Source organism: Archocentrus centrarchus, chromosome 5 (genome assembly GCF_007364275.1).
Source record: "Archocentrus centrarchus isolate MPI-CPG fArcCen1 chromosome 5, fArcCen1, whole genome shotgun sequence".
Classification (NCBI taxonomy): Eukaryota; Metazoa; Chordata; class Actinopteri; order Cichliformes; family Cichlidae; genus Archocentrus; species Archocentrus centrarchus.
In genome coordinates, this window is record NC_044350.1 from 20154431 (window position 1) to 20182411 (window position 27981).

A 27981-nucleotide genomic window follows, 5' to 3' on the forward strand; every position below is an offset into this window, starting at 1 on the left:
AAATACTGTATTAAAAGAATAAATTAACATTCATCTGAAACCTACATACTGCAACACGTGCATCAAAAAAACAGTGTTAACATCAAATGTTATGCAAGTGAAAACTATGCTCAGTTCATTTTAAACTAGTTCCATTTATTTAAACATGAGATTGATCAGTTGTATAAATTTAGCTAAATGTCTTCTACAAAAACTTATGCCACATGTACTCACCACTCAAATCTGGAAACTTAACGTGTCACCACATGAGCTGCTGTGTAATGTCATCTGCCTCTGTTCAATAGGAGTTACTTTTCACATGTGGGGGTGTGTTTCTCTATAGCAACCATGCCTAAGAGCTTCCTGTGTGGGCTACATTTGCAGCCTTTAACAGCAGTGAACTACAGTACTTCCTGAATTTAATAGGCAGTCCATTTTCAACATTTACTTTTTTTTTTTAAGTTATAGCATATGCAACTACGCAAACTTAAAGCAAAGGTTACCGAAGCAATTTCACCTTGGAAAAACATTTATTGAACAAGATGTTAAACTGCATCAGCACGTTGGAGCTCAGACAATCAAAGAAAAAAGTCAATGTCTTCTCTTGCAAAAGAAGACATTTAAAACAATTACAGATTATGTTTTTGGGTTAGACTACAATAACGGCACCATATTTACAGCATTTTTTTAAGAGTCTGCCTTTATGTTACTGGTATGAAAAAACACTCCCTCTATAGCATGTCACAGTGACCCACTGAAAGAAATTCAAGAGCCAACCAAGAGTAGTGAAATAAATAGCCCAACCAAAAAAAAAAATAAAAAAAAATGGAACAGTGAATTTAATTAAACAGTTAAAAATTATGTAAAATCCAGTACTCATTTTCAAAGCATGCAGGGCAATACAGAATTTAACCAAAAAAAAAAAAAAAAAAAAAAAGAAACCACAACTGACAAGAAACAGTTTACATCTCTCTTGATCATTCATTTCATTATGAACCCAACATAGCCAATCTTGGACTGCCGAGAGCTAGCCAACAAAATCTAAAAAGAAAACAAGACTATAAAAATGTACTGTTTTTGTAACCATAACATAATCTTGTGGATGAGCTGTCCAAGATCTTCATTTCCTCTCGTTAGACCGGGAACGACTGTAAAATAAATATCAACTAGTGAATAAGTGTAACATTAGTGAGCCAAAAAGAAAAAAAAATAAATAATATTAAATCTCAAATTTAGAAATAATGATCATATTCTTTGATTTACCTCCTTGATCGCGAGAAGGATCTTGAACGCTTACGGTTCTTGTCTCTGGAAGCAGACCGATATCTACGTCTATCTCTTGAAACCGACCTGAAGAAAATTTTTTAATGATTTTTTTTTTAATCATTTAATACAGATCAATGTGTGGTTAAAATAAAGAAATGCTGACATGGCTACCTGCTGCGACTGCGGCTGAGGCTCCTTCTCCTTGGTGATCTATAGTGTAGGGGATGTTTTAAAACATAAATGAGAAAAAATTAGGACAGAATATTTAACATTCCCCATCACTAATAAAACCTCTGAAATTTGGTTTTCTTGATCCCTACAGAAGCATGGGTTACAAGTGGAAACGTGGTTACACGTACTTCCTTGTCTTTTAACGGAATGATCATCTGTATCCATGAACTGCATCAAGGTCAAGTCTTTAAAAAGAAACTTTTGACCAATGAGCACAAAACATGGAACCAGATATCAGAATATAAAACAAAATCAAGGCTCGGCATTAAGACTCGTCTGAGAGACAGATCAGATAAATTATGACAGCTTTTTTGTTTTGTTTTTAAAAAACAAAAACAAGTGTAATGATCCATCTACTGCGATGCTCCTTGCGCACAATTTTCCCCAGAAAGTCAATTACCTCTTTCAGTGGAAAGAGGTAATTTTACTTTCTTCACTTCTTTACAGGAAGGACAGTTTATTTTTAGTTCAAAGAAACTTGGATGTGAAACACATCCTGAGGCAATAAAAACTTGAGTAACTTATATGTAAAGGGGTTTTTAAACAATCAAAGAGGGCCAGAATTTAAAAAAAAAAAAAAGTTTACTTCTAGTGGTTATCACTCAAGATAGCTTAATGTCGAGCCTTGAAAATACACTCAGTTTCACAATTACAGCGAACATCAGATAAATGTAGTTCATTTTTGCAAATGGAAATTAAAGAATGATGGTCAAAGTTCCTTGACCTTTAGATTTTTGCAGCTCTGCACTGAATTCTCTCGAAATTACATAACTGCTGAAGAAAACTGTCAAGCAGCTATGAAAGCTAGATTAAGCATTAAAACCACAATAAGCAGGATAAAAGAAACTTACTATTTTTGGGGGATTTGGACAAGATAGAAATGGCGCAAGGAAGCCAGACTGATGGTGAGGGAGGTCGAATTGCAGAGAAGATTTGCCACAAGATGCAAATGTTGGAGATATGAAGTTGCCTGGTGGCTGGTTCGAGGGGGTAGTTGTAGATTTTCCCTGCCTTTTTTGGGGGGTGGGGGATGGGTAGGGATGTAAGCCAAGGGCTGTTCCCGTTGATACAGTAGATGTTTGGAGAATAGAAAGAGTAAAGACGCTGATTGGCTGATAATGTGAAGTGGACCGCTGTTGATTGGGTAAAGGTTGGAGGAAGGAGGAGGATGCTGGGAACTGCATGCTCAGGAACCAAAAGCTTGGTGGAACCTGACGACTGGCGGTGCGCCTGGGTCATGTGACAACACCAGCCAAGCTGATTTGGGCTCACTGGTCAGCAGTCACATGATGCTGAAAGAGGACTAGTTGATTGACTCAGATGGTGAGAAGCGTGGTGGTGACTCTGAAACGGGGTTCAGTTTTATTAATAAATGGCAACTGAACTCAAAAAAATAAATAAAATTTACACCTGCAGAATGTAATTCTTTAAGTATAAAAATGTTTGATGGGAGATGCAAGGCTAACTGTACCTCTTAAGATGTCCTCATAAAACAATATCACTGGTAGAGCTCGGTGTTTCAACAGTTACATTTTAACAAGAGTTAACTGTTGACATAAGCTGCCACTGATACAAATACCGTTGAAATGATAAAATAATGAGAAAAAAAAAATATATCAAAATGATAATTTCAATCATCACGGGATCGGGGGCCATATTCACAAAACATCAGAAGGCCTAAATGTAGCTCCTAAGTGGCCAATTAAGAGAAGAAAAAAACAGTGTCTACACCTGACAGATATTAGAGGTGGTCTATAAGACATGACACAAATACTGACCCACAGTCAGCGAAATGCTTCTGCTCTTTTTGCCTTTTTCTACATCAACATTGGAAAGAATAATGAACTTGAGCAATACCCTTTGGTGGTGTTAAATTTAAGAAGAACCTGATACAATGATTCAGACAACTTGCACTAAAATCAATGTATGGCCATGTTGACTATATAAGCACCTGTCATAATTAGCTAACCAAAATGCACTCAGAAACCAGTTTATCCAACACCAACTACAGTTTAGCAAATCATAATCCATCAAATAATTAAAGCCAGTTTCAGGTCCACTAAGGCCAAAGTCATAAAGGCCTAGAACCCAGTCTGGCAACCTCTGGTTGCTGAAGAAAAATGCATACTCCCTGACTGGTTGCCAAAGTATTGCCTGGAATTTGCTGGGTGAAACGGTCACAAAGATGGTGGTGCACCAAACACTTCCTTGCAATTACTTTGGTTTCTAGCAGAATGCTGCAGTCACCTATAATTTGCATGGAAGATGCTGACTTGTCTGCAAACACTTGTTAATGAACCACCAAGCAGTAGTAAAAAAGTACAACACAAATCAGAATTGGTAAACATTTGCCTTCAAAGTAAAAGTTGTGCTGCACTGGACGTTTTAAAAAGGTACAACTTTTACTTTGAAGGTGAAGGTTGTTTCCAGTTTGCACTGTATTCTTTACAATGACGTAGCAAGTAGTTGGCAAGTATGTGCAGTTTAGTCTGTCTTTTCCATGCAAACAATGACAACAACCAATCTCGAGGCCTGTGTTACTTGGGCCTGAAGTGTGACTTATTTAATCAAAAATGTCACAATCTAATACAATAGCTAACCAAGAGAATGTTTTGCCACAGTAAGAAGTTCTAAGTTAAGCATTAATGACTGCAAGTCACCACCTTCTGGCACTGGAGACATAAGCTGTTTTCACACATGAACTCCAGAAAATGTTGGGAGGATCAGGGCAGAAACTATCCAGTTATACTTTCTTACATAGAAACAGATACACTCGCCAGCCTGGAAATAATGTGTTTGGGCAAGAATACTACCTGTATAGGAAACAGGACAAGATAGCTTGCTAGATGTGAATTCACCATTACCTGCACTGTTCTCACATCGGCACAATCAGATGTCTAAAGAAAAGATTTGACCTGCAGTATATCATTGAAAACTGCAGTGAAATTTGAGGCTACAATGTAAATGTTTTTTTCTCTTTGCTTTAGTCCAGAACTTTGAGTTTGCTTTAGGAGGCAGGTATGACACTTTGTGAATACGGCCACAGATTTTATTATTTTTTTATTATTATCATTTTTAAGAAATTAAAGGCAAGAATGCAAGTGTGCAAACAATTAGTTTCAAGTAGTCCAAAACTTGTCTCCCTGTTTGGTTTCCGTTTAGACTATGACTAAACTACAATTAGTCTGAGAGTAAAAGACTAGATTGTTGCCAATATGGACATTTAGTTGATCTAAAACTGTTTTGCCAAAGTAAGAAGCCGAGAAAGAAGAAATGCTTACAGTGTGTAGGTAATGAATGTGCTTTGTAAGTTGTACTCTTAATGAACACTGCAAGTGAGAATGTGTTGTTTTTAAAAAAGTTACTAAACAAACAGGAAAGTAACTATCACGTAGAAAATACACACCTGCGTCTAACTGGAGGACTACGGCGCCTAAAATCATCTCGAGGGTATCTACTCCAGGATGGAGGAGGGCCACGGCTCCTAGAGCGCTTTTCTCCAGTGGATAACTCCACGCGTACTCGACAGCCGCACATGGTTCTGAACAAAAATTAATAAAAGAGTGGAAAATTGTGCAAAAAAAAAGAAGAAAACAATTACTAAGAAATACAGCATGTTAGAAGAATTACCTGCCATCCAGTTCTCTCACAGCATCAGATGCATCTCTGGGGTCTTCAAATTCTACAAAAGCAAAACCTGGTGGATTCCTGGCAACCCAAACACTTCTCAAAGGACCATAGTAACCAAATGCCCTTTCTAACTCCGTCTTATTTCCATTGTTTCCCAGATTCCCAACGTAAACCTTGCAGTCAAGGGGGCAGTCTCGATGAAAAGCAGGGTCTTAAAAGGGACAGAAGCAAAGCACACAGGGAAGAACACATGAGTATAACAAATTCTGCATCATCCATCAAAGAAGAGCAAGTGAAATGTAAATTATTCTGTTTACCTTCTTTCAAACTTTTTTTTTTATGCTGAGTAATGCAAATGTCCAGTCATGCCTCCCCCCACCGAACTAAAGTGAACCAATCTTGAGACTGTTCAGCCATTCACACCAATTTAGGTCTTGTGTAAACTTTTTTTCAGTTTGAATATTTAGAGTCTCCAACAGAATACAACTACAAGACTGGTCTTGTAGGCAGATGGTGGCGCAGTGGGTAGGCGCTCGCCTTGCAGCAGCAAGGTTGCCTGTTCAAGCCCCTGTCCCTGTGTTGTGTCCTTAGACACCTTGCAAGACACTTAAACCACATTGCCCAACGGTGGCACCGGTCTCTGGCTGCATGACTGCAGATGCTCGTCTCTGGATGAGTGATCTGGTACGATCATTTCGTTGTGTTCACAATCTAACATCTAAGTTTCCTGATGAGCACATTGTGGGAAAAGTATAGACAATTTATCAAAACCTGTTCAGCAAGCTGAATATAAATCTGTTGCCTTTGACCGTTGTGCAGTTTTCTGATCTACCTCAGATAGCAGGTAAGTTTTATACAAATAAACTATGCTTCACTGAGTTAAATATAAATACCAAATTTATCAAACACTTGGATCTAGTGAGCAAAAAATATTAAAACATAGCTATTAAGGTATATTTGAAAAGCAAGAAGAGCAGGCCAGCAGCATCTTCATGATGCCAGCAATTTTACTTTAAAAGACCTCCATCTTTCAGCAGTGGAGATCTGTAGCCAATGATGGAAAATAAAGTCTACTGATGCCATGTCAATAGGGTATGTTTTTTTTTGTACCAGAGAACGTGTAAGAAGCACAGAGGCAGAGTGCGCTAAGCTCACAGTAAGAGCACAAAGTGCTGCAAAGTGCTATTTAGAGATGACAGTATTGATACAGCCACACATAACCACCTGCATGTGAAAACATTTGATGAGACAGCGTAAACCCACCATGACATAGAACACTGGCTGTGGTTTTTAAATGTGACAGATCCTTTATTTAAAAAAAAATAAAACAAACTACATGCATGACCAGCTGAATTTAAACATCAACCGATTCACAAAAACACTTGTAGCGGGGAAATTAAAAATGCTGGCTTACCAAACTGGCGAAAACAAATGTTTTTGCCGTCTTAAACCCCGTCATGAAAATCTGTCTAATTTCTTGTGTGGTATGTGCAGATAACTGCAAAATATTTAGAGAATATGGTCTCTTACTGGTTTAAACTGGTTCAGCGGAGTCAGTATCAGTTAGCTCTGCACTGTTTGTATTAGGGGCTGTGTCCAGCAAAGTGCTTTTTTGCCTAATGATAATGCCAGGCACTCCTCTGAAAACTTCCAGCGAAAAATACTTGAGAGCACTTTCAAGGTGCTGCATATTTTCAGCTGAGATGACTTAGTTGCTACGATACAGAACATCTACTTTAGCTGACTGCTGCTGATCTGGTGGACCCACGGTGAATGAACTGTTCTCTTCTAGGCCTTTTTATTTATCATCAATATTGTTGTAGACATGGTTACTCACAGCAGCAGTATTCACTTCTCATCCATTGTTGTTTAGATGTTTTCCAGCATGTATGCAACTAGTATGAAAAGATTGGTCTATGTGGCATCTGACCTGATCATTTTTGACAGGGTAGAAAGTGATGACCACAGCAGTCTACCCCAAAGCGTACATCTTTCAAGACCTGGCAACCAGGAAAACACGTTGAGCACAGAGCTTGCCACAGATGCTCAGCGCCCCATCACATTACTGGCATTTTTACACAGAATCAATGCGTGCTGCTCCTATTCCAAGAATTACAAAGTGAGGTAACCATGCTTGCCTCAAGAACAATACTTTGGTGGACACACCCTCTTAACTTTGAAATTACCGTAATTTTTGGCACCTAACATGTCCCAAAGTGTTTCATGGAAGAAGCAGGCCACCTCCCTACTGTGCTGAAAATAGAGAAAGCTACTTGACTAACTTTCTAAGTAATGAGTTCTCATACCTCCCATTTCAACTCTCTTCTTGATGAAGTCTCTCACTCTGATGTCCCTGAAAGAAAAACACTGTTATGAGAAACAGCTGAGTACAGTAAGTGCATTGCCGCATTTAATGTTATTTGTCTGATATCAGTGAATGCCTATGTATGCCTTCACTTTGCAGCACTGCAGAGCCTTTTCTAACCGAGAAAGGATCGCTCCGGGTTACACATAACCTAATTGCTGATGACTACAGTAACCGGGACTCAACTAGACACAAGTTTACGGTTTGTTGTTTATAATGTAGTCTGTAGATATAGTCCCTTAATTTGACTCGTAATTTTTCAATTAATTCGCAGGCAGGATGCATCTAATAAGCTTTAAAAAAAAAAAAAAAATAGCGCGGCTTTCATTATCAGACTCCTGAGCCTCAATACTGGCTGCACATTTCCAGGCTAACACCCCTAAACTTGTTCGCTTTAGCTCGACTGTTGGCAGGTAATGTTAGATTGCATTGTTTACCTAAAATAACATTTTATCTGATTATCACACAACATCGTTACTTTGGAGTCCAACTTTTCTTCCAAACGATAATGCAGCAAAGTTTCTCCCCTCCCAAAACCAACCATGCGAGCACTAACGCTATGCTAGCAAATTTAGCATTTATTACCGCGAAACGGTTTAAAAGAGAATAAATCAAGCAGGACATCGGCATACTAGCTAAATTCACAAGAAAACCGTGTGGACGACCGGGACTACATACTTATATAGAATATAGCTCACCCTTTTGCAGCTAAAATTCAACAAAGATGCTGGCAAACAGATTTCACGCCACTCGTTTAAGCAGCAGGCCAAGCTTGTTAGCTTACCAACGCCTCGAGTAAAACGGAAGAGAGGTGAAGAAAAAAAAAAAAAAAAAAGCTCGCTCTTCTTCTGCGTGTGTAAAACGACGTTAAGCCTATATACTGCCACCTACTGCATTACAGTGGAAAGTCCGCCACAATACTCCAAACTGGCTACAGTGTGTCATGCTCACCAAGTTCTGGTAACAGAAAATTTTAACCAGAGAAAGCTTAGAAAGAGTTCATGTGGTTACTTTTTAATTAATTTACTTTTTAATTTTTTATAAACCAGGGTCTTTCTGCTGCACCATCACGTCATCTGCATTTGAATTATTTAATATTATTGTAAAATTAGTTAATTTATAGTAAAGGCATTATCGAGTTAATGTAAACCAAGCTGCTATTACACTGAGTAAAACTTCATAATCCTTCTAATCCTGCTTTGGCTGTAGGTAAACCCATGCCTGCCCTGAGCCTTTTTAATTTACATCTACACTGTTATAATGATACCCATAGGCAAAGCAAAGTAATTTCTTTTGTTTATTTATGAGTAAGTAAAGTAAAATGAACAGCCATAACTGTATTATAAAGAAAAGGGGATTCAAGCTGAACTACCAAACCTATAGCCTAACTGTACATGTACACTCTATGCAGTATGTACCCTGTTTAATGTGGTAACACGTCTTTTTGAAATAATGCAAGTAAAAAAAAAAAAGTGTTATAACTGTGGAGAAAGGCAGTGGGTTTTCTGGGCAGATGTCATCCTCCTGCTTCTGTCCTCTTACTGATGCTTTTCATTTCAGACCATATCTGTGCTTACAAGGTTGAAGATTTTCTTAACATCTGTTCTTGTCCCTGTGTCCTCCGGCCTTGTGCGTAATCTTTTTCAGATATTTACTGCAATACTAGATTTCCCCTGTGTGAACACATAAGGCTCTTCAGCCTGAAAAAAACCCAACAACAACAAAAATCATCATCCTTTCTTCCTCTATGTCAAGCTAACCTTTGTAAAGACAGAATGTCAAGATGTCCATATTATTGTGACATTTTAGGCTCCATCTCCTTGTGGAAAAAAAACAAAAAACTTTAAAGTTGTTCAACAGAAACACAGATACAACTGAAAACAGTTTGTCAAAAATGTTTAAATAAAAGTACAAATCCTATTGGAGGCACTGCAATAAATATGCACAGGCCATGTTTTCACATAAGCATTAGGACCCCTAGAAAGCTCATAAGCACATTTACTCAAGAATAAAAGGCTATAATACTTTACTGTTCAGTATTTTCCATTTTATTCTGCATGATACTTCTACTCTGCTCTAATCTATCAAAAAGAAACATTGTTTCCTTCAAACTCTTGAAGGCCCAGTAATGTACCACTCTTTAGAGATAATTCAAAGTTGTGAAACAGGTCTTGTTTTCCCCCTTTTCAAGCATCTCACAAACCCTCAGGCTTTGTCAGTACCCTGACCCTTTGACTGACCCCAGATCAAAAAAAATTAACTGCATACAGAGAAAACAAATTAAGGTTTGGCTGCAGATATGCAATCACTATTATGATAAGGAAACACAGACCCAAGCAAGAGGCATATTGTCTCCACCGTGAGAAAATTCACTGCAAAAAAAAAGATATAATGTCTTCTATGTTCTGTGACACGAAACACAAACTTTGCTCAGTTTGACCTTAAGAAGATAAAACGGAAGAAAAACAGCTGCCTGCCATTTAGTAGTTACATAGGAACACAAGTAAATCAACAGACATGGTTATTGCTCAATGCATGCAACCTCTTAAAAGTGCACAGGTGGATGGGTAAATAATGTATGTACACTTCCCTTATGGAGGCACATTCAAAACGTAGTGTTGATCAAGGGGACGAGTTCTGTAACAAAAGTCTTTGTGCATCTCTCACCATGAGCCTTACCTCATGTCACAAAGTCACACAGGCAAAGAAAGATTAGGATGTCATGAATAGGGAACTCTGTTTTGCCTGTTATACAATTGTGCGTGTAGCCATATATGTAATCTTTAATTTGACACATTTTGGATTCCCTAATATTTCAGTTAAACTTGTTTGAAGCATTCTGATTTGTATCTCGCTCTGCCACAGTCGTGTTAGTCTTGTTTGTAATAGCTGCATTGTGATGTAACCATCTAATATGCCTAGATAAAGCTGTTTGGATTCCAATTAGTTTTGGGGCAATTAGTCAAATGCATGTCGTGCTTTTTGTTAATGATTGCCTGACATGACAGGGTAAATTGCTGCATGCTAAACTTCTCAGTAACTGATACCACATAAGATAATTAAGAATAATAACCCTTATTACCACAAGTTTGTTGTCACTGACATAATTTCATCACAATTTGGAGTCCCACAAACCTTTTAGCTGTATGTGGAATAATTATAAACAATTTGTCATCCATTTAATTGTTTGCTGCCCGACCTCTTCAAACCCCATCAAGTAAGAAAGAGCTTAAAGCAGTGATACCCTTTCCCCACAAACTCTGCTTACAATCTAAGAAAAGTCTTCAGGTGATTTGAAATGATTTCAAAAATTTTCTCCAGGGCTCCGAACAAAGCATTAATTTCCTGTTTTTCTTTTAATTGGAAACAAACAATAACCGAAAAAAAAAAAAAAAAAAAGTTAAAATGAATTGATGTTTCTTTCAGTTCAGTAACATAAAGTGACAAATGTCAAACGTAACATAAAGCACACCAAAACTGAACTATGTCGGCAATAAAATAAAATACAGCCATTTAAGGTTTTGTGTTGACAAGATGAAAAAAACAAAAGGACTCCCATTATTCACTGCCCCATTTCTCAGACATTTATTTAGGGTCTTTGACAAACACAACAGTAAAGAACGCTTGCTTGGGCGGGGGGGGGGGGGGGGGGCAAAAGTTCAGGAATAAAAGGGATCACTCAAGAGATTACTCCCATGTACGTAACACAGATGCCTAGAACACAAACAAAGAGCATTATGTTGCTCAGCCTTCAGCTGCAGCGCGCATGTTTGTGTGAGAGCAAGTGCTTTTTTAACCTTGTCTCTCACATTTGCCTTTTGCTTCACCAAATGAAGCATTAAGCTGTCTTTGTTTTTCAGTGCATATGTTCCCCCCGCTGCTATAGGATTCTCCTTGTAGCTATTTAAATGAATCATATCTTTCTTTTTTTTTTCTTTTTTTTTTTGAAGCATCCACTCAGCGCAGTGTTTTTCAATCAGATTAGTACAGCACATTCTGTTCTGTTTCACTTCCTGATGACTGTGCAGCCCGTATCCCTGAATGAACTCACCCGCGTGCTTCTGGTTACACCAAGATTCTCATTCAGACAAATGGATTCTTGCAACAGGCTGTCAGATTTTTGTTCTTTATACAGTATTTAGTTAATCTGTTAGGCAGCTATTGCATCTGCTGCGCATTGGTTTGTTTTTAACAAAAATGAAATAAAAAGTGTCCTAGCAGGTAAGTAGCAGTAAGAGGCCCAAAAAAGCTCTAAATATAAGTGATGACTGTTTGTATGTCTCCATTATATTTATATAAAACAGCCACAGACCACTGATGTAACCTTTAACCATCTAATTTTCTGTCTTTTTCTTTTTTCACCAGGCTGGTGCTTTCACCAGAACAAAAAAGGGATGTTCTTGATGTTTCAGGAAGGAAAACAACATCTCAAGCCATGTGTCACTAAATCTATTCATGCATCTCAGTTCAGCCAAAGCAAGTTTAGGTCATTTTGACCTTCATTTAAGCATTACAGTGTAGGGGAGTAAAAAAAGAAAAGAAAAGAAAAAAAAAAAAGACAGGCAAAGCTACCAGGAGACCACGGTTCATCAGTTTAGGCAAAATAAACACATAAACAAACCTTTGTCTGTGCTGGAGTTAACCATCCCTACATGATGTTCTGTTTTAAATAATGAATACCTTTATTTTAATGGTTTCATGTGGGCGGTGACACATAGTGAGGTTGTGTTTTTACAGCACACGACCACATCTTTCTGTTTTTGTGCTGTTTTTTTTTTTTTTGTTGTTGTTTGTTTGCTTGCTTTTTTTTTTAAAAAATATGAATAACATGTTCTGAAACACATGTGTGAAACCTACTTTCTGCTGATAACTAGATGCTCAGAAGATTACTTATCCGCCTGACAACATCTCTGTTGGGTTTGCAGAGTCAGGTTCACTTGTGTTATGTCACCTATATAATTAACAGGATCATCATGTTCCCTCTCAATAGCTGCCTGCTGTCTGCCAGCAGTGTGGTCAGACAGTGTCCTTACCACCTCTAATGGTGGGATTCATCCACTAGAGAGAAGAGGCAGTGTTAACTCTTTCAGCATCACAGTTCAATAAAGAAAAGTTTTCTCTCACATGAGCAAATCTTGGTTAACTTCGCATTAAAGATGCAGTCACACCAATAATTTTAGGCCATATATATTTTTTTAAGTTTTTAATCCAAAAAATGTGACAAACATAAACACATGACGCAGCCATAAAGCATGCCATATTTGTAAGCACTGTTTATTGGCACATTGATGCCAGCATCCTTGACTGCAAAAGCACAAAAGCAAAGCCATAAAAACATTTTGTGGCTAAGGATTTTGGCTGCTCTTGCACAGGCCAATGCAAATGCTTCAGTTAAAAAATCAGAGAGATGTGAAAAATACCTCAAGATATTAACTCTGGATGTGATAATAAGCAAAATGCTCCTTTTAATCACATCACAAGCATATAAATGTCATAAAGGCAGGGCTGTTTGAACACATGTTTTTATCAGTATGCAGAGCGTGAGTCTGGGGTTTCCACACGGGGAGAGCTACAGGCCTCCTTAGGAATTGTAGTTAAACTATATTTGAATACGTCTCCTATGCAGAAGAACATGAAAGTGATTAGTTTGATTGTGCAACATAAATCAGCTTCTGGGAGTTTTTCTCCATATAATCTACATTATCATATTTTAATATAATATTCTGCGTTGTGTTGCACTCTCTCATTTTCATCTCTTTTGGTCCCTGTGTGTTTAGTACTTTAGTACACCACTATTTCAGCTTCTTTTATATTTCAGGTGAAAAGTGTCTCTTGCTGATAACTGTAATCTCATTTGACCAGAATAAAATTTGACTTGCAAGGCAGCCTTCATAAAATGCAAAGCATTTCATGCTCACCTGCACCTGGTCTGCTACTTTAAGTTGTCATGTGACATTATCCTTCACAGTGAGTGCTTTTATTTTCAGTGCTTTATATCTTAGTGTTAGGTATGGAAGATGTAATTAATCAACATGACTGTAGTAACTAAAATAAAGTTACAATTTTGAAAATTCACTCATTTTTATTTATCATTTGTATTTACAGGTTAATGATGACTCTTAAAATATAATACATTTATAGTAATTACAGACAGGAAATGTGTCATTACATTATAGATGGCAGATTTTAGGTTTTCACTTTAATGAAACTTTGAACACTTTAAGGGAAACTGTACCTCACAGTGAGTACTTTTACTTTGGTAATTTACAGTAATGCTGTAGTAAAAATATTAGGCTACAGTAACAGTTTAGGCAGTTTAAACACACTTGTGCTCCAGCGAGCATCCACATCAATAACATCAAAGCAAACTATTGAATGCTTCACTATAAAATATCAGAACTATTGTATTTGAAGGTTAATGTTTGTTTTACAGGACAACACATGGTTACACATATTTACCACCTGTCCTTGGTTTATTACTTTTACTTATCATTCAGCACTTTGGTAGGGACTGCCCTTATGTTCCTTCACACTGAGTACTTCTACTTTTAATAATGACTGGTATTTTTATGACAGGCTATATGGGTAAAGACAGGCTGTGGCCTTTATTTATAGTACCTTAAAATTACAAAGGTTTGACTTGCAAAACAAGAGTTAATAAAATATTATGCATTAAATGTCCCACCACTAGAATCACATACAAAACCACCTGAACTGTGATTATACATTTAAACTGACATCTAAAACACTGACAGAGCCTTTCACTGTAAGTACTCCAATATTTACTTGTACTCTGATAATGGTAAGATTTAAAATAAAAATGCAATTAGGCTAAGGCAAGAAGTTGTTTAAGTATCTTAAGTTACTGTCTTGGCAGCAAAACAGCTGTCGCCAAGATCTTAATTGCAAAGTTAGATAAAACAAATAATCAACTTTTATTATTTTATTTTATTTTCATATTTAACTTGGTAAAGTGATATTTCTCCCCCCCTTAAACATCTTCATACTTTGGTGCAAAACTGTAAACGCCACAGTAATGTAAACACAGACTGTTTGGGAAAAGATGACAAATTATCTCCACCCAGTAAAAATGGCCAAAATGGAAAATTACCGCCAGGCATTCATAAAAGAAACAATTAAAAAAAAAAATAGCCATGCATACGCTTTTTGTCGAAATCCTTACCCTGTAATAAGTTACAGAAAACTGTCCTTTAGCCATAAAAGTATCCGATAAGCAAAGACGCTACTTTTTTTTTTTAAAGTCTACAGAAACAGTAGACTAATCCGCCTCACAGCGCGCCTTATCGGGCAGTGAGGTGTGCTTTTACTTCGGTGATTACACATCTTGGTCTGTGTTTGCAGGCGGGCTACACAAGCACTGTTGATGATACGTGTTGTCAGCTGAGCGGAGAGGACAGCCTGCTGCGGTACAGGCTGTTCCCGGCCTGGCTGTCTCGGCACGGAACGGGTTACAGGTCAGGGTGTCTATTGGAACACAGTGTTCTCATCAGCAGCGGCAGCGGTACAGCTACAGTACAGCCGGAACATTGTGTTACTTTGTGGCTGCTTTCCAAGACCTGCCCTTAATTTTACTCTAAACGCCCTCCCACAACTCTACTCGTTTCTACTCCCCCCTCTCTCTTTCTCCCTGTTCCTCTCTGCCTCACTACCTCCCCGGTGTCATTTTGAAGTCTGAGCTCCATGTGGCTACAACTACACCGGCACGTTTATCGTCAGCGGAGAGGACGGGGAGAAAAGAGGGGAGGGATAACTATTGACTAAAAGAGCGCTGCCTGCCTAATAACCACATGGGCAGAACATTTAGTGCCATGGATGTGAGACGAGAAGGGCGGGCTTGAATTAGGTGAAAGAGACGCGGTTTAGAATTTACCGGCCGATTCTTGGAAGAAATTATTATTAACGGATCCCAAGAAAATGTAAGTGAGTTTATTTACCCCTCTTTATTCTGCTGCTGACAGACTTAATTAAGGAGCTAATTGAGGCATGTTCATGCCTGGCTGAGTTAATTGACACTTGTGATACATGAAGGTTTAGGATGAAGGTTTAGCTTTCATTGTATTTAGAGACTGCTTTACATACATACATATATACATATACACACACACATATATATATATATGAGAGAGAGAGAGAGAGAGAAGCAAAACAAAACGTATGTCTCAGAATTGATGCTAAATTTGTCATATGTGAGGTTACAGTTGTATCCCACTGTGCCCTAGAAAATAAGGGCTGATAAGGCAGTGTGTGTGTGTGTGTGGGGGGGGGGTTAATAGGTGAAAGTGTGTGTGTGAATGTAGCACTTAGCTGTGGGTCCCTGCGGAGGATGAAGACAACAGTTTATATCCAGAGTCCATGTAAGCCTAGGTATACCGTCATAAATTACAGATTGTGTAACTGTTTCTGAGAATTATAACATGGCTTGTGCGTTTATTCTGGAGCACTTGTACATTACAGGATATGATGGTGGCCCCTTGAATAACTTCAAATGCACGGCTGTTACCGTAGGTGTAGTTAGATTTCAGGCAGAGGTGGCCTTCTAAAAATGAGGCTGAGGCTATCTCCCAGAGATGAATCAAACTGCCTCAGGGGAGATATTGAATAAAGATAAACTGGTTCTTGCCTTAGAAAGCACCGAAAGTAATGTCATTAAAGGGGGTTCAAGGTCTTTGTCACCTTCCACCAGAAAAAAAAGTTCAAATTAAAGGGTTTGCAGTGGCATATTTCACTTTAAACTAAAAATTTGCAAGCATTCAGCTTTAAATTAAACTCTACACGCTTTTCCTGCATCATTTTTGAAAACCTACAAAGGGGATGTTAGGTGAAAAGAAAAATATTCCCTTATGTCAGGCAGTGCTTTGGTTCAGGATGTCAGTCAGCCATACACAGTGTGTACTCACACGTTCACATATTAAATTGCGAACTACGCATGTGAGACAAAATGTACAGATAGGCTGAAGTGTGTGTCTTTGCCTTTGTGCTTGGTTCCTGCATTCCTCTGCAAAGTAGCTGAGTAAAGGTACATGTAGTCCACATTCCACCATCCCCGTGCTGTAAATGTTTGCACACTGTTCCTCTTTACATTGTTTAATAGTTGGATGTTTAACATAAAGAAAAAAGCAAAATAAAATAAAATGGTAAAGTTGATAGAACATGTAACTTTTACTTGAAATTACATTATTAAAGATTCTCCCTGTTTACCCACTTGTTTTATGACTATTTAAATCATAATGTTAATCTAATTGAAAATGTAGGCTTTGTTTGACTCATTTAAATGAGCTTGTTTTGGTTTAAAAATTGAAACTGGGCTGTACGTGAGGGGGTCTCAAATTGGTGAACACCGTCAGGCTTTGCCAGCAGGGGAACTATGAAGAGAAGGAACATTGTGTTCAGACACACAAATGCACACACACATGCACGAGTTACATCTAAAATGAAATCCATCAAATATCAAAGACACAAGACAAGATGCTGCTAATGAGGGATGGACAGTTTGTGCTTAGCACAAACACTTTGAGGGAGACCCAAAACTGCAGAACCAGAATAAACAGTGCAGATGTCAGTAATACAGATCTTTATGGTTTCACCCTGTGGCTTGATGCACATGGGCTGCACCATAGTTTCTTAAGATCTCATTTAGATTGAGGTCAAGAATATTTCTTTACCGGTATTCAGCACACTGGACGTGTTGCTTATTGATGAGACTCGGACCAAACGCTGTTACTTAATGTTAGTCTTTGCAGGCTCTTTGTTGCCACAGCAGACCATAGGGCAACCGATGGAAAAATCCAGAAAACTGATGCAGGGTGAGAGAGCTGCCGCCCCTCTTTTGTAAAACAGTATGTCCCCGAAGAAAGGTTATTGCCACAAATCATATATGTGGAAATTTTAAAGCTATTGTTTGATCAGCAGCTGTATTCTTGTCACTGTTCCCCTCACATTACTCTCCAGGGGCACTACCCTGTAATTTGACTATTCGAAACAGTCTGTGTAGACAGTGCTACCTAAACTTGGGAAAAAAAATTATGGTGCAATACAATAAGATTTATGATTGTGACATCAGTAAGATAATCTCTTATCTTCAACATGTCCCCTTAATAAAAACAGATGATACAAAATATCGCCTTTATATAAAATCCCCTTTCTATCAGCTTCCGAGGATACAGCATCAAATACAAGTAGTTGAAGTCAAGTCATTTTTTTTTTGCTTATTCTAAAATGAATTTGTTTACTTTTGCTTGTCAGTGGGGGAAAAAAAATACAAATTTCACATAAATTGCACAATGCATCATTCTGCTGCTGTAGAATTCTTCCTTTTAAAAAAATGACCTTAATTATGTTCAGATGAAGTATAAAGCCATGAGTCCAAATTGGCTTGATATCAATAGGCCATTTTAGCTTGAAATTGTTTACTTCTTCGTAAAAAAAAAAACATTTTAAAGGAAGCATTTTACAAAAAATGCTTCCTTTGTGTGCTGTGGTGAGCCTGGACAAAAGAAGAGCACCCCGACAGTCCCCCAACTCTCCTGCATACGCTCATAAAAATCGATTTATAACTGCATTAGTCAGTTTGCTCGGTAACACGTTCAAATGTATTAAAAGGACTGCAACAAATAAATAACTCAGTAAGACTTTACTCTGTTCGACATCCTCACATTCAAAAACAGCTGGCATTCTTTGTATGTGGGGCCCCTTCAGTTTAAGTGCGGGCCCCACTGAGGCAATGGTTGTATACTGTGTAGTGCCGTTGCAGGAGGACATGTACTCAACACTTCTTATTCTTTGACTCTACCTAAGTAGCTTCGCATGATTCACAGTTCCTTATTTATATCCTTATAGTGGGGACCTTGGTGCACCTCCTATGTTCAACCACTGTGATGACCGTATAACAGATGTCGTACAAAGCTGGAGCTTTTGGCATTTTACAGGAATTACTTGTACATATGCTGACCTCATTCTTTGAATGTAACATGAAAGGAAAAGCATCATAGGTCCTCTTTAAGGGGGTTTATAGTTATCACTGCAAAATGTGGCAGCGTGAGAGGCCAATAGAGACTCCTCTTTATGGTAGAAGGCCAAAGGGTGTTTGCTTAGTTTGCGCCTCTGGACAGTTCGCTTCTGAGTGTGGTAAATCTTTGAGAAGCCAAAAAAAAAGTGCTAGCCTTAGTAGCATCCCTAGCACCACGATATATGAAAAAGTGCTAATATCTCAGCAGCTGCATATGATAACAATCACCAAATACTGTTTGCCAACATGCTTAACATAGCTACGCAGCTTTTTTTCAAACAATGTCAGCATTATTGTGCCAGGGGAGACAGTAGTTGTGTGTACTGGAGAAACAGCATGAAGACAATGATTGCTGCTCTGATGAGAGAAGCAGCATTTAGCAGTTGTAACACCAACATGTCATTACAGTTTTTATTGGTCTGGCAAAGCTGCTGTTTTTTTTATTGCCAGCAAACCTTTCTTCAGGCTATATTAAGTGCTTTAGCTTCAGAAACATTTTCTTAACAACAGGTTTACAGGTATTTGTAATTTGCTATCTTTATACATTCAGATTAAGGCAGGGGACTTGTTTGAGAGTGGTGGCTTCTTTTGTTGAAACTGTTTTTGTCCACATCCAGATTACTTTGGCATGAATAAACTGAAGCTTTGTTACTATTGTTGTTGTATTGTCTCCAGTTTAAAACATTTCAAATAATCCATAAATGGTTTGGGTAGATGTCAGTGTTTGTGCTGGCAGCAAAATCCCCCAAATTCAAAAGACACATAGTTGTATGAAATTTTTACACCAACAATGATGCAGGTTAAATGATTCAGAAGAGACAAAGTTGGAGCTGCAGAGAAAGACAGACAGTATGGAGTCTCATATTGTGATATTTTATCTGTGTATCACCCAAGAGCATTGATCAAATTCAAGACTTTTACCTTTGTCATCATAAACACCGGGGAGATAATGTGGCTCTGTTTAGGATGGTGCAGCTTTAGCGGTGCAGTGTGCTTGCTCCCTTTGCATGCGAGGCTTTTAGATTGAAGACTCTACTAAGTTAAAAAGGCTCATTAAAAAAATAAACAGTGAAAATATGCGAATGAGGTTTTGCGGAATTCATTTTGGTGTCCAATAAAAATCCAGATGTCATTTATATATTTTCCAAGAGCATACGAAGGCCGTTAAGTAATAGTCTTGGACATACACACTCCCTACTCTGCGAGTGCTCTGTGTACTCTACAAGTACAGCGTGTGTTACAAAATAAAATGAGTGAAGTGAGCGACACGCTGTTCTCTTTCACTTAGATTTACAGTTATGTAATTACTTCATCTGTGGGGGGAATCAGAAAAGGTGCGATAGCCTACAAATGTGTTCCTTATACAGCTGGGATCAATGCTGATGTGGATTTTGCCAGCAGTAACTGTAAATATATTGTACAAGACACTGATTTAGAACACATGTCCGTAAATAGCTTCAAGTTATATAAGGTGGAGGAAAAAGTCACATTCACTGGGTGGATTATGGAGATCACTTTGATATTTTTATCCTATATTGTGATTTTCTAGCTCTGCTCCACAAATTTGACTTATATCATGTGTCATTTTCCCATTTAAGCATGAGACAGAAGGACATTTAATGATCAGCAGTCAGATAGCTAACATGTAGGCTTGTGTGTTTGTGTCTTTGGCAGCGTTCGATTTCCCACACGCAGAAATGACAACTGATCAGGATTTGCCCATGGATCACCAGTCAGCAACAGCCGTGTTTGCTGCAAAGGGCATTGATGTAACACCCAATAAAGACCAAGGCGTTATCAAGGTATTTACAGTACTGTCATGTGATTGTTGACATTCATGCACAAGTAGGACTCCTTGTTCCACCATATGACATGTAATGTCGTCTTTTTTATCTGTTCCCATTTGGATCTTGCCGTTGTTATCGCTTTTATTTTCTTTGTCAAATGGTGAGTTTTTATAGTTGAAGCAGAAACGTGTCTGTCTTTTTGCAGGTTATAAAGTGTCCGGGGACAGATGGAGACTGGCCCATGATTGGGGACAGAGTAACAGTCCACTACACTGGGAAACTCCTCACTGGGAAGAAATTTGACTGTAGTCGAGAGCGCAAGGAACCTTTTTGTTTCAATGTGGGCAAAGGTAGGCGACGTGACATAATTAAAGGTATATACAGTGCTGTGCAAATGTCTTGAGCTCCTCCTCATTTCTTTATATTTTGCTTCTAAGGAGCCAAACTTACTTGTAATTTTTAAGTGTTCTTGAGCACTAGTTCTCCAGGCTTTCTGAAAGCTGCTGTTTCACTCATTTCCAGTCCAGTCCTCGTACCTACCATTTTCAGAGGAAGGCTTTTTTGTTTTTTAAGCCACTGACCTGTGAATCATTCGCGCATAAAAAGGCACCTAACTCAAGGTATGAACCAGTGTTGTCTCTACAGATAGCAGACAACTTAGCAAAGAACCGGGTTTAAATTGTATCTTTTAGGCATTTTGTTACAAGCAGCATGTCACAAAGACATTCAGTTCCTTCCTATTTCTTTAACCGAATCTATAAAAAATGTCAATGATAACACAGTTTGGCAAGCATAAAATAGTATTTTTGCACCAACAAGGCAATTCCCAAAGCGAAAAAAAATTTGGCATGTCTCAGCATAGTGTGCAGTGTGTTTGAGGAAAGAAACTGGAAAAGTAGATGACAAAAGAGGAAGTGGCAGGCATAGAAAACGACAGCAGATGAGCATCATCTGAAAGTCACGTCCTTAAGAACTAAGAAAGATTCCAGCAAAGACCTGACACAGGACCCAAGGGATGCATCTGGCCCTTCAGTTGATCCATCTACTGTTTACTGAGGCCTCAATAGAAATGGTCTCAGTGGAAGGGTGGCTGTCAAGAAGTCACTCTTAAGGAAGGGAACCAGGGAGAAAAGGTTGAGCTTGCAAACTTACACAAGAACTGGACTGAAAATCAGTGGCAACAGGTCTTGTGGAGTGATAAATCCAAATCAGAAATTTCAAAATTATTAAAAGAGTGTAGGATCATCTTGACAGAGAACAGAAGAAGAGTGAAAAAGCTTTGAGAGAGCTTTGAATGTCATTCGAAAAGCCTGGAGAACTATTCCTGAAGACTCCTTGAAGAAATGACAAGAAAGCTGTCTAAGAGATTTCAGGCTGTGTTGAAGAATAAAGGTGCTCATACTAAATATTGACTTTGAAGCTTGTTAGAATTGCTCAAATTCTATGTTTGCCTTATATGCATACCATATATGTGTGTGTGTGTGTGTGTGTGTGTGTGTGTGTGTGTGTGTGTGTGTGTGTTTCAACAAATCCCTAAAGAAATGAGGGGTGGCTCAAGACTAACACAGGATTGTATATTTAAGAGAAAAATATACACACACACACACACTCTTGCTTGGACTGTATATGAATATATACAGTCCAAGCATGTCAGTTTGGGCTGCTAGTTTGATGCCTCAAGTTTGATATTTTTTGCTATCGCTAGGTAATTTTATTTGGAAGCGTTAGTTGATGAGTTATATTGAGAGCTAGTGCTTGTGCTTGCTAACCAGCTTGGTTAGAAAGCACTGTTTTAATTTATTCTGCTATTACGTGGAATGCTAACTTTGGCTGGAGAAAAACAGTCTTCAAACAAAATGTCATCAGTTGAACAGCAGACTCCTAAGAGTGTCTTTTAGTACAACTGAAAGTGGCTTTGTTCCTAATAATACATACGTTTAAGCCTTAATACAATTTAAATGGGTGAGTTGTTAAAAAAATTGACTTGAGCCTTAGGTGACATTTGAGTTTTAAGCATTTCTGTGTTGGCTTAATTTTTCAAGACTGGATGTGGGCGCTTGGCTGGGACTTTCAGATATAACTCTCTTCACTCATGTTTGTTTAATTTCATCAGATTGGATTACCTAAGCATTAGGTATGGAATGAGAAGAAAAATGCTGGGCTCGCTGTGTCTGGCAAAAACAAAATCAGCCTATCAGCACTTGTAACTTCATCATGCTTGGATTTTTCTACTTATTAAACAAAAACAGAAATATTATTCATTAGTAAGTTTTAACGATGCTGGCAAGTGGATTTTACTTTGGACAGAGACAAGCAGTTCAGTCTTTAAGCTAAGCTAGTTATTTTATATTTACAAATATGACTGTGATGTCAATGTTTTCATCTATTTCACAGCAAAAAAGTGATCAGTTTGAAATGTGCGCAGGGAAAAACATTCCTTTGTGTAGCTGAATGATGTAATATAACCTTTGAACCAGTTGAACGAACAACAAACTATTTTCTCATTGTTTAAATATTCTTGATCCACTCACAGGACAGGTCCTCCGGGCCTGGGACATTGGTGTGTTGTCCATGCAGAGAGGGGAGGCGTGCACACTGCTGTGTAAACCCGACTATGCTTATGGGGCTGCTGGAAATCCCGACAAAATTCCTCCCAGCTCTTTGGTAGTATTTGAGGTAGGCATGTCGTGTTAGTGCTGTCATTTGTGCGATGCATTAATCCAGCCTCACAGTGAGGGACTTTGATAATTTAGGAGTGTGTCTCTGCAGATGGAACTCGCTGGTCATAAAATTAACTGGCTTGTCTATTTTAATCCCCCTCAGTCATACAGCCAGCATAGTTTCAAATGCCACTCTTACCAGTGTGTTTGGAGCTCAGTGGGAGTACAATTCAGATCTTCTCTTTGCTGAATAATCAGTGATAATTATAATTAAGCTTTGTTGAAAATGAAAACAGATTTAGCCGTGTGCTCTGCTTTTCACATCAACCCCATTAAATGCAATATATTCTGGCAGTAGGCACATCAGATGCTGGTGTTGGTATTGTTTCATGTTTTCATTTCCTGTGCACATGTCTGGTTTCCATGCGCACAGGTTTTGAGACTACTAGGACATCATACTTAGCCACAAATTTCACAGAACTTTAATTTGAATTCCAGCCAGACATCAACAGAGTTTTGGGTGTACATATACAGTATAGTTAGTTAGCATGAAATTGTTTTAATACAAAAATGCATCAGCATTTTTATTTTTACAGTCATACTAAAAAAGTGGAAAATACTTTTTCCCAACCTTAAAGCTCCCTACTGTGAAATAAAAGAGATAAAACTGATGTTTTTCATAAATGAGAGATGGGTTTTCTTAGCTGGCCTGTTAGTGGTGTGATGCATGCAAACAGCATGTGTCTGGATACACAATGTACTTGCACTGTATCTCCTTATTATTTTCTTCATAAATCATTTCTTTCTTTTATTTTCGTTGATAACTCCTACTTGTCTTTAGTTATGTATTTATTCTCCTCCCACACCTACTGAAAGTTCTGCAGTGCTATAATTTTGTACTTCGCCTTGTATCACCATTTGTTAGTACAGTGATGCATGCATACATGTTCACACAGATGGAGCTAATCAAGTTTGAAGGTGAGGTACTTACAGGAGATGGTGGGATTGTGAGAAGAATAAAGGTCAAAGGGGATGGTTACGCTAATCCCAACGATGGAGCAACTGTTGATGGTAACAAAGTTATTTGTGTCTTCATTAATAATTGTTATTGTGCCAGACTGACTAAGGACCTGTACAGTAAATGATGACATCATGGATTAAACCGTGCCCTGCATCTCACAGTGCACCTGGAGGGAAGGTGTGGTGACCGACTGTTTGACTGCAGGGACGTCAGCTTTATTGTTGGTCAGGCTGAAGATAAAGGTGTTCCTCTGGGAGTGGACCAAGCCATGGACAAGATGCAGAAAGGAGAGTGCTGTTTACTTTACTTAAAACCAAAGTAAGTTCCTAACAAATCATAAAATGTAACATCATGTCATTTTGCTGATGAAATTACAGTGACTCATTATTCTTGTGGCATTTGTTTATTATTGTCTGAGGAACTTTTTATTTGTGCTGAATTGTAGGATTCTTGTCAGATGATTACAATTTTCATTTAGTTATTTTCTTTTCATTTTTTGTTTAATAAATATCAAGACCTCCTGTTCCCACTGTAAATAAAACTTCTTTACATTTAATTTTATTTGTGAATTCTGCATAATTTAAAATCAGAAGCATAGGCCAGATAACATTATATCATTCCCCAAATAAAAACAAAACAAAACAAACAAAAAAAAGCCCTGAATAAACCATATTATATCATTTCCTTAACCTGCCCACACCAACCATCCCCATCAGTCCTTCAGGCAAAAGTAAAACAGCATAATAGTGGTAAATACTAGGAAAACAGTAAAAACTGAGTTAATGCAAGCGACTAATAAACTAACAAAGGAATAGAAAATATTTTCTTTATATCTGAGTTAGAGCTATCTATTCCTGCAGATGTAATTCTGTCTTTATTTTTAAGAGGCTCTGATTCCTTTAATGCAACAGTTTTATGTTATACTATAAAGGCTACATGCTGTTACATACTACATTCACTTTCATGGTTTATTTAAGCTTTTCCATTAAAGAGCTATACACCATTTTGTTAGCAAAGTACACACATCAGCGTGTATCCTGTGTCCAGACACAACTTTAGTAAAAGCATCCGTCAAACGATGCCATCCAGAAATGACATCATTTAAAAATTCAGAATTATAAAAAGTTAAAGAAAGCTCCTTTTACATCATTTCAGAGGGTTTGGATATTTACAAGAAATGTTTGACAGTTATAGCATGTGTGCAATTTTCAGCAGCAGTTTCAGTTTATGCCACAAATTGAAGTTTGAATGTCAAATGGTTTGAGTCGACTGTTGACAGATATGTTGGTATGCAGAAATGGCATGTTTCAAAATAATGATTATTGTTCTTTATTATAAACAGATGGTGTTTTTTATGCTTACAGGTATGGCTTTGGAAGCGAAGGCAAACCAGAATACAAAATCGGACCAGACAAAGACATTGTATATGAAGTTACTCTTAAAGACTTCAAAAGGGTGAGCACTAGCTTCTAAGTGCAATGTGATCGGAATAAATTGCTGTGTTTAATTTCACTATTGGAGACAAACTTGATCGCACAGATTTTTATGTAGATAATTTCACTTTACTATCTCCAACATTAAAAAGATCATCATGCACTTTCTGTGTTTTCACTAGGCTAAAGATTCTTGGGAAATGGACTTGAGTGAAAAACTAGAGCTGTCTGCTGAAGTGAAGAATAAAGGGAATCAGTATTTTAAGGTATGTGTCCTGCTGCTCTCTTATGTCAATAAAATGTGTTTTTGCTGTTCGTTTCTTTATAAGACGTTATTCTGTTCTTTCATTAGGCAGGGCGTTATTACCAGGCAGTCGTCCAGTACCAGCGCATCATCTCTTGGCTAGAGATAGAGTGTGGTACTGAGAAGGAGCAACAAAAGAAGATACAAAACTATATTCTGACCTCCCACCTCAATTTGGCCATGTGTTTCCTGCGATTAAAAGAGTTCTCACAAGCAGTGGACAACTGCAACAGGGTGAGCCGCGTGACCATCGTGTCAGTCCATATATCCTGTCTGATGAATGTTTAACAGTTAGTATACTATTACTATACTGTTTGCTTATTTTGTGTGTTTGTTAAAGGTCATTGAGCTTGATGAGAACAATGAGAAGGCTTTGTATCGTCGCGGGGAAGCCCGGCTGTCCCGCAATGAGTTCAGCCTGGCCCTGGCAGACTTTCAGCAAGTGCTGCAAGTTAACTCATCAAATCGAGCAGCTCGCGCTCAGATTTCCATCTGTCAGAGCAAGATTAAGGAACATCATGAACAGGACAAAAAAACCTATGCCAACATGTTCCAGAAATTTGCAGAACAGGACGCCAAGGTCTGTAGACAAATTTAGCTCAGCAGTTTTGCATTTTCCTCTTTTTCTTTCTTTCTTTCTCCTGTTCTTTTCTGACAAATTTATGGCCTTTTAAGCACATGTATTTCTTTGTTAAAAAAATCATACACAAAAATGTTCAAATAGCACAATTTAAAGCACTTGTTTTTCACCCCAATACTTCCCTAAGATAAAATAGCATCTGTTGCAACTAAACTTCACAACTGTTAAGAAATAAAAGAGTCTTTTTTTATTTGTGTGAAGACAATTTTCTGTAAAGGATTTTTAAGGACATTCATATTCCGTCACACCTTTCAACATGTATAAATTTACTTTTTGTTTATCTAGTGGTCAGCCATTTGGTATTTCACAGTGAGAGGTACTGATGCACTCTGAGGACATCTACCCCACTGTTACGTGCCAGGAAAATATCGAAATAATTTGATGTTTATTACATGACCCCTGCATTTATTTATTTTTTTGTTACAATTTAAGGATAATTTGTCCCTGAATTGGATAAGCAGCAGAAAATCTATGTATGTGTGGATGGATGGATGGATGTTTTTAAGTTAATTCTAATTGTAAAATTGCTCTGCGCTATTATTTTCGTACTTCTTCAGTGTTATACTGACCTCTAGTGGTTAGGTTGATTCTTTCACCCTATTGCTCTCTCCTTTCTTTGTTAAACACAAGGTAATATACCATGTGCAAAAAAGCAACATATGTCTATATAAATCTAAATAATCTAAGTCATGATGTCATTGCTAAGCCATATACATTCTTGTAAAATGGACAGTCACTGGCTGTGGTTTGTTTGTTTGTTGTTTTACTTTTACAATAATTCCATCAGTCTTTCTTTATAGGAGATAGTTTAAATTTATATTTCTGTAGTCATTTGCACTTCATCTGAAGCACTGTATCTTCTGAACAGACTGGGAAGACAAAGAGGAGGCGGGATGAGAGCGTGAGGACCAGCTTCAACGGTGAAGTGAGCATTAAACGACGAAGGAGGAGTCAGGACTGCCCGTCGTAATGGTGGCATTTGAAAGGGATAAGAGAAAGCCTCCTTTTGCTTTCCAAGTCCAGGGAGCAGAGGCAAGAATGAAGATGAATAAAAGCCTCTAAACCAAACCCTTTTTTATCCCAAAATCCAGCATGACCATTCCTGCATATAAAGCAGACTGTAAGCAGGGACATTTGCAAGCCAAACAGCCTTTCTCCTGTCAAATGGACTATTGAACTGCCAGAGCATACCTTCCAGTGGAGACAGGATCATTAAGTTAAGACTGGTGAACACTTCTAGCCCTCGCCTTGTATCCGGAAAAAAATATATTTTTATTTTTCTCAAAATACGAGAATGACATATACTATCTCCTTAGGCTACTGTGTTGAAGTGCCTCCACAGTGTGTTTCTGATTGTAAAGCCACACTCATGACCTGTATTTGGTTTTAAGCCTCTTTGGAGCAGCTGCATGCATCACAAGGTGTTTTGGATTCAGACTTGAACTTTGCTAATTTTTATATGTGCAATATGTATTTTTGGTGTAACAAGTCCTGTTAGTATGGTGATGTCCCCCCCCCCCAACAAAAACACAATAAATTAAATATCCTTGTTTTGGCCAAAACTTAATATTGTCATAAATAAAATTGCATAGAATGGTTCTTTCACTTCTAACATTCTAATTTAGCCTTTGTGTTTTGG

At 38.0% G+C, this 27981-nt stretch overlaps 2 protein-coding genes across 3 annotated transcripts; one reads left to right on the forward strand and one right to left on the reverse strand.

Annotated features, from left to right (window-relative positions):
- Nucleotides 1-490: 490 nt before the first annotated feature.
- srsf3a (serine and arginine rich splicing factor 3a) lies at nt 491-14797 on the reverse strand. 2 transcript variants are annotated; one of them, XM_030729150.1, is made up of 7 exons: nt 14655-14797; nt 7413-7459; nt 5107-5317; nt 4883-5017; nt 1417-1455; nt 1243-1329; nt 491-1127 (listed from the first exon to the last, which is right to left on the reverse strand). In XM_030729150.1, the coding sequence occupies exons 2-7, from the start codon at nt 7417-7419 to the stop codon at nt 1100-1102; spliced, it is 507 nt and encodes a 168-aa protein (XP_030585010.1). In that variant the 5' UTR covers nt 7420-7459; nt 14655-14797; the 3' UTR covers nt 491-1099. The 2 variants fall into 2 exon arrangements, with proteins under 2 accessions (XP_030585010.1, XP_030585009.1); XM_030729149.1 differs by lacking the exon at nt 14655-14797 and adding an exon at nt 8170-8286.
- A 287-nt stretch (nt 14798-15084) lies between these two features.
- On the forward strand, nt 15085-27947 carry fkbp5 (FKBP prolyl isomerase 5). The gene is made up of 11 exons (XM_030728560.1): nt 15085-15408; nt 20172-20299; nt 20490-20634; nt 22818-22960; nt 23901-24015; nt 24127-24283; nt 25330-25420; nt 25581-25664; nt 25751-25936; nt 26043-26282; nt 27211-27947. The coding sequence occupies exons 2-11, from the start codon at nt 20195-20197 to the stop codon at nt 27310-27312; spliced, it is 1368 nt and encodes a 455-aa protein (XP_030584420.1). The 5' UTR covers nt 15085-15408; nt 20172-20194; the 3' UTR covers nt 27313-27947.
- Nucleotides 27948-27981: the final 34 nt, after the last annotated feature.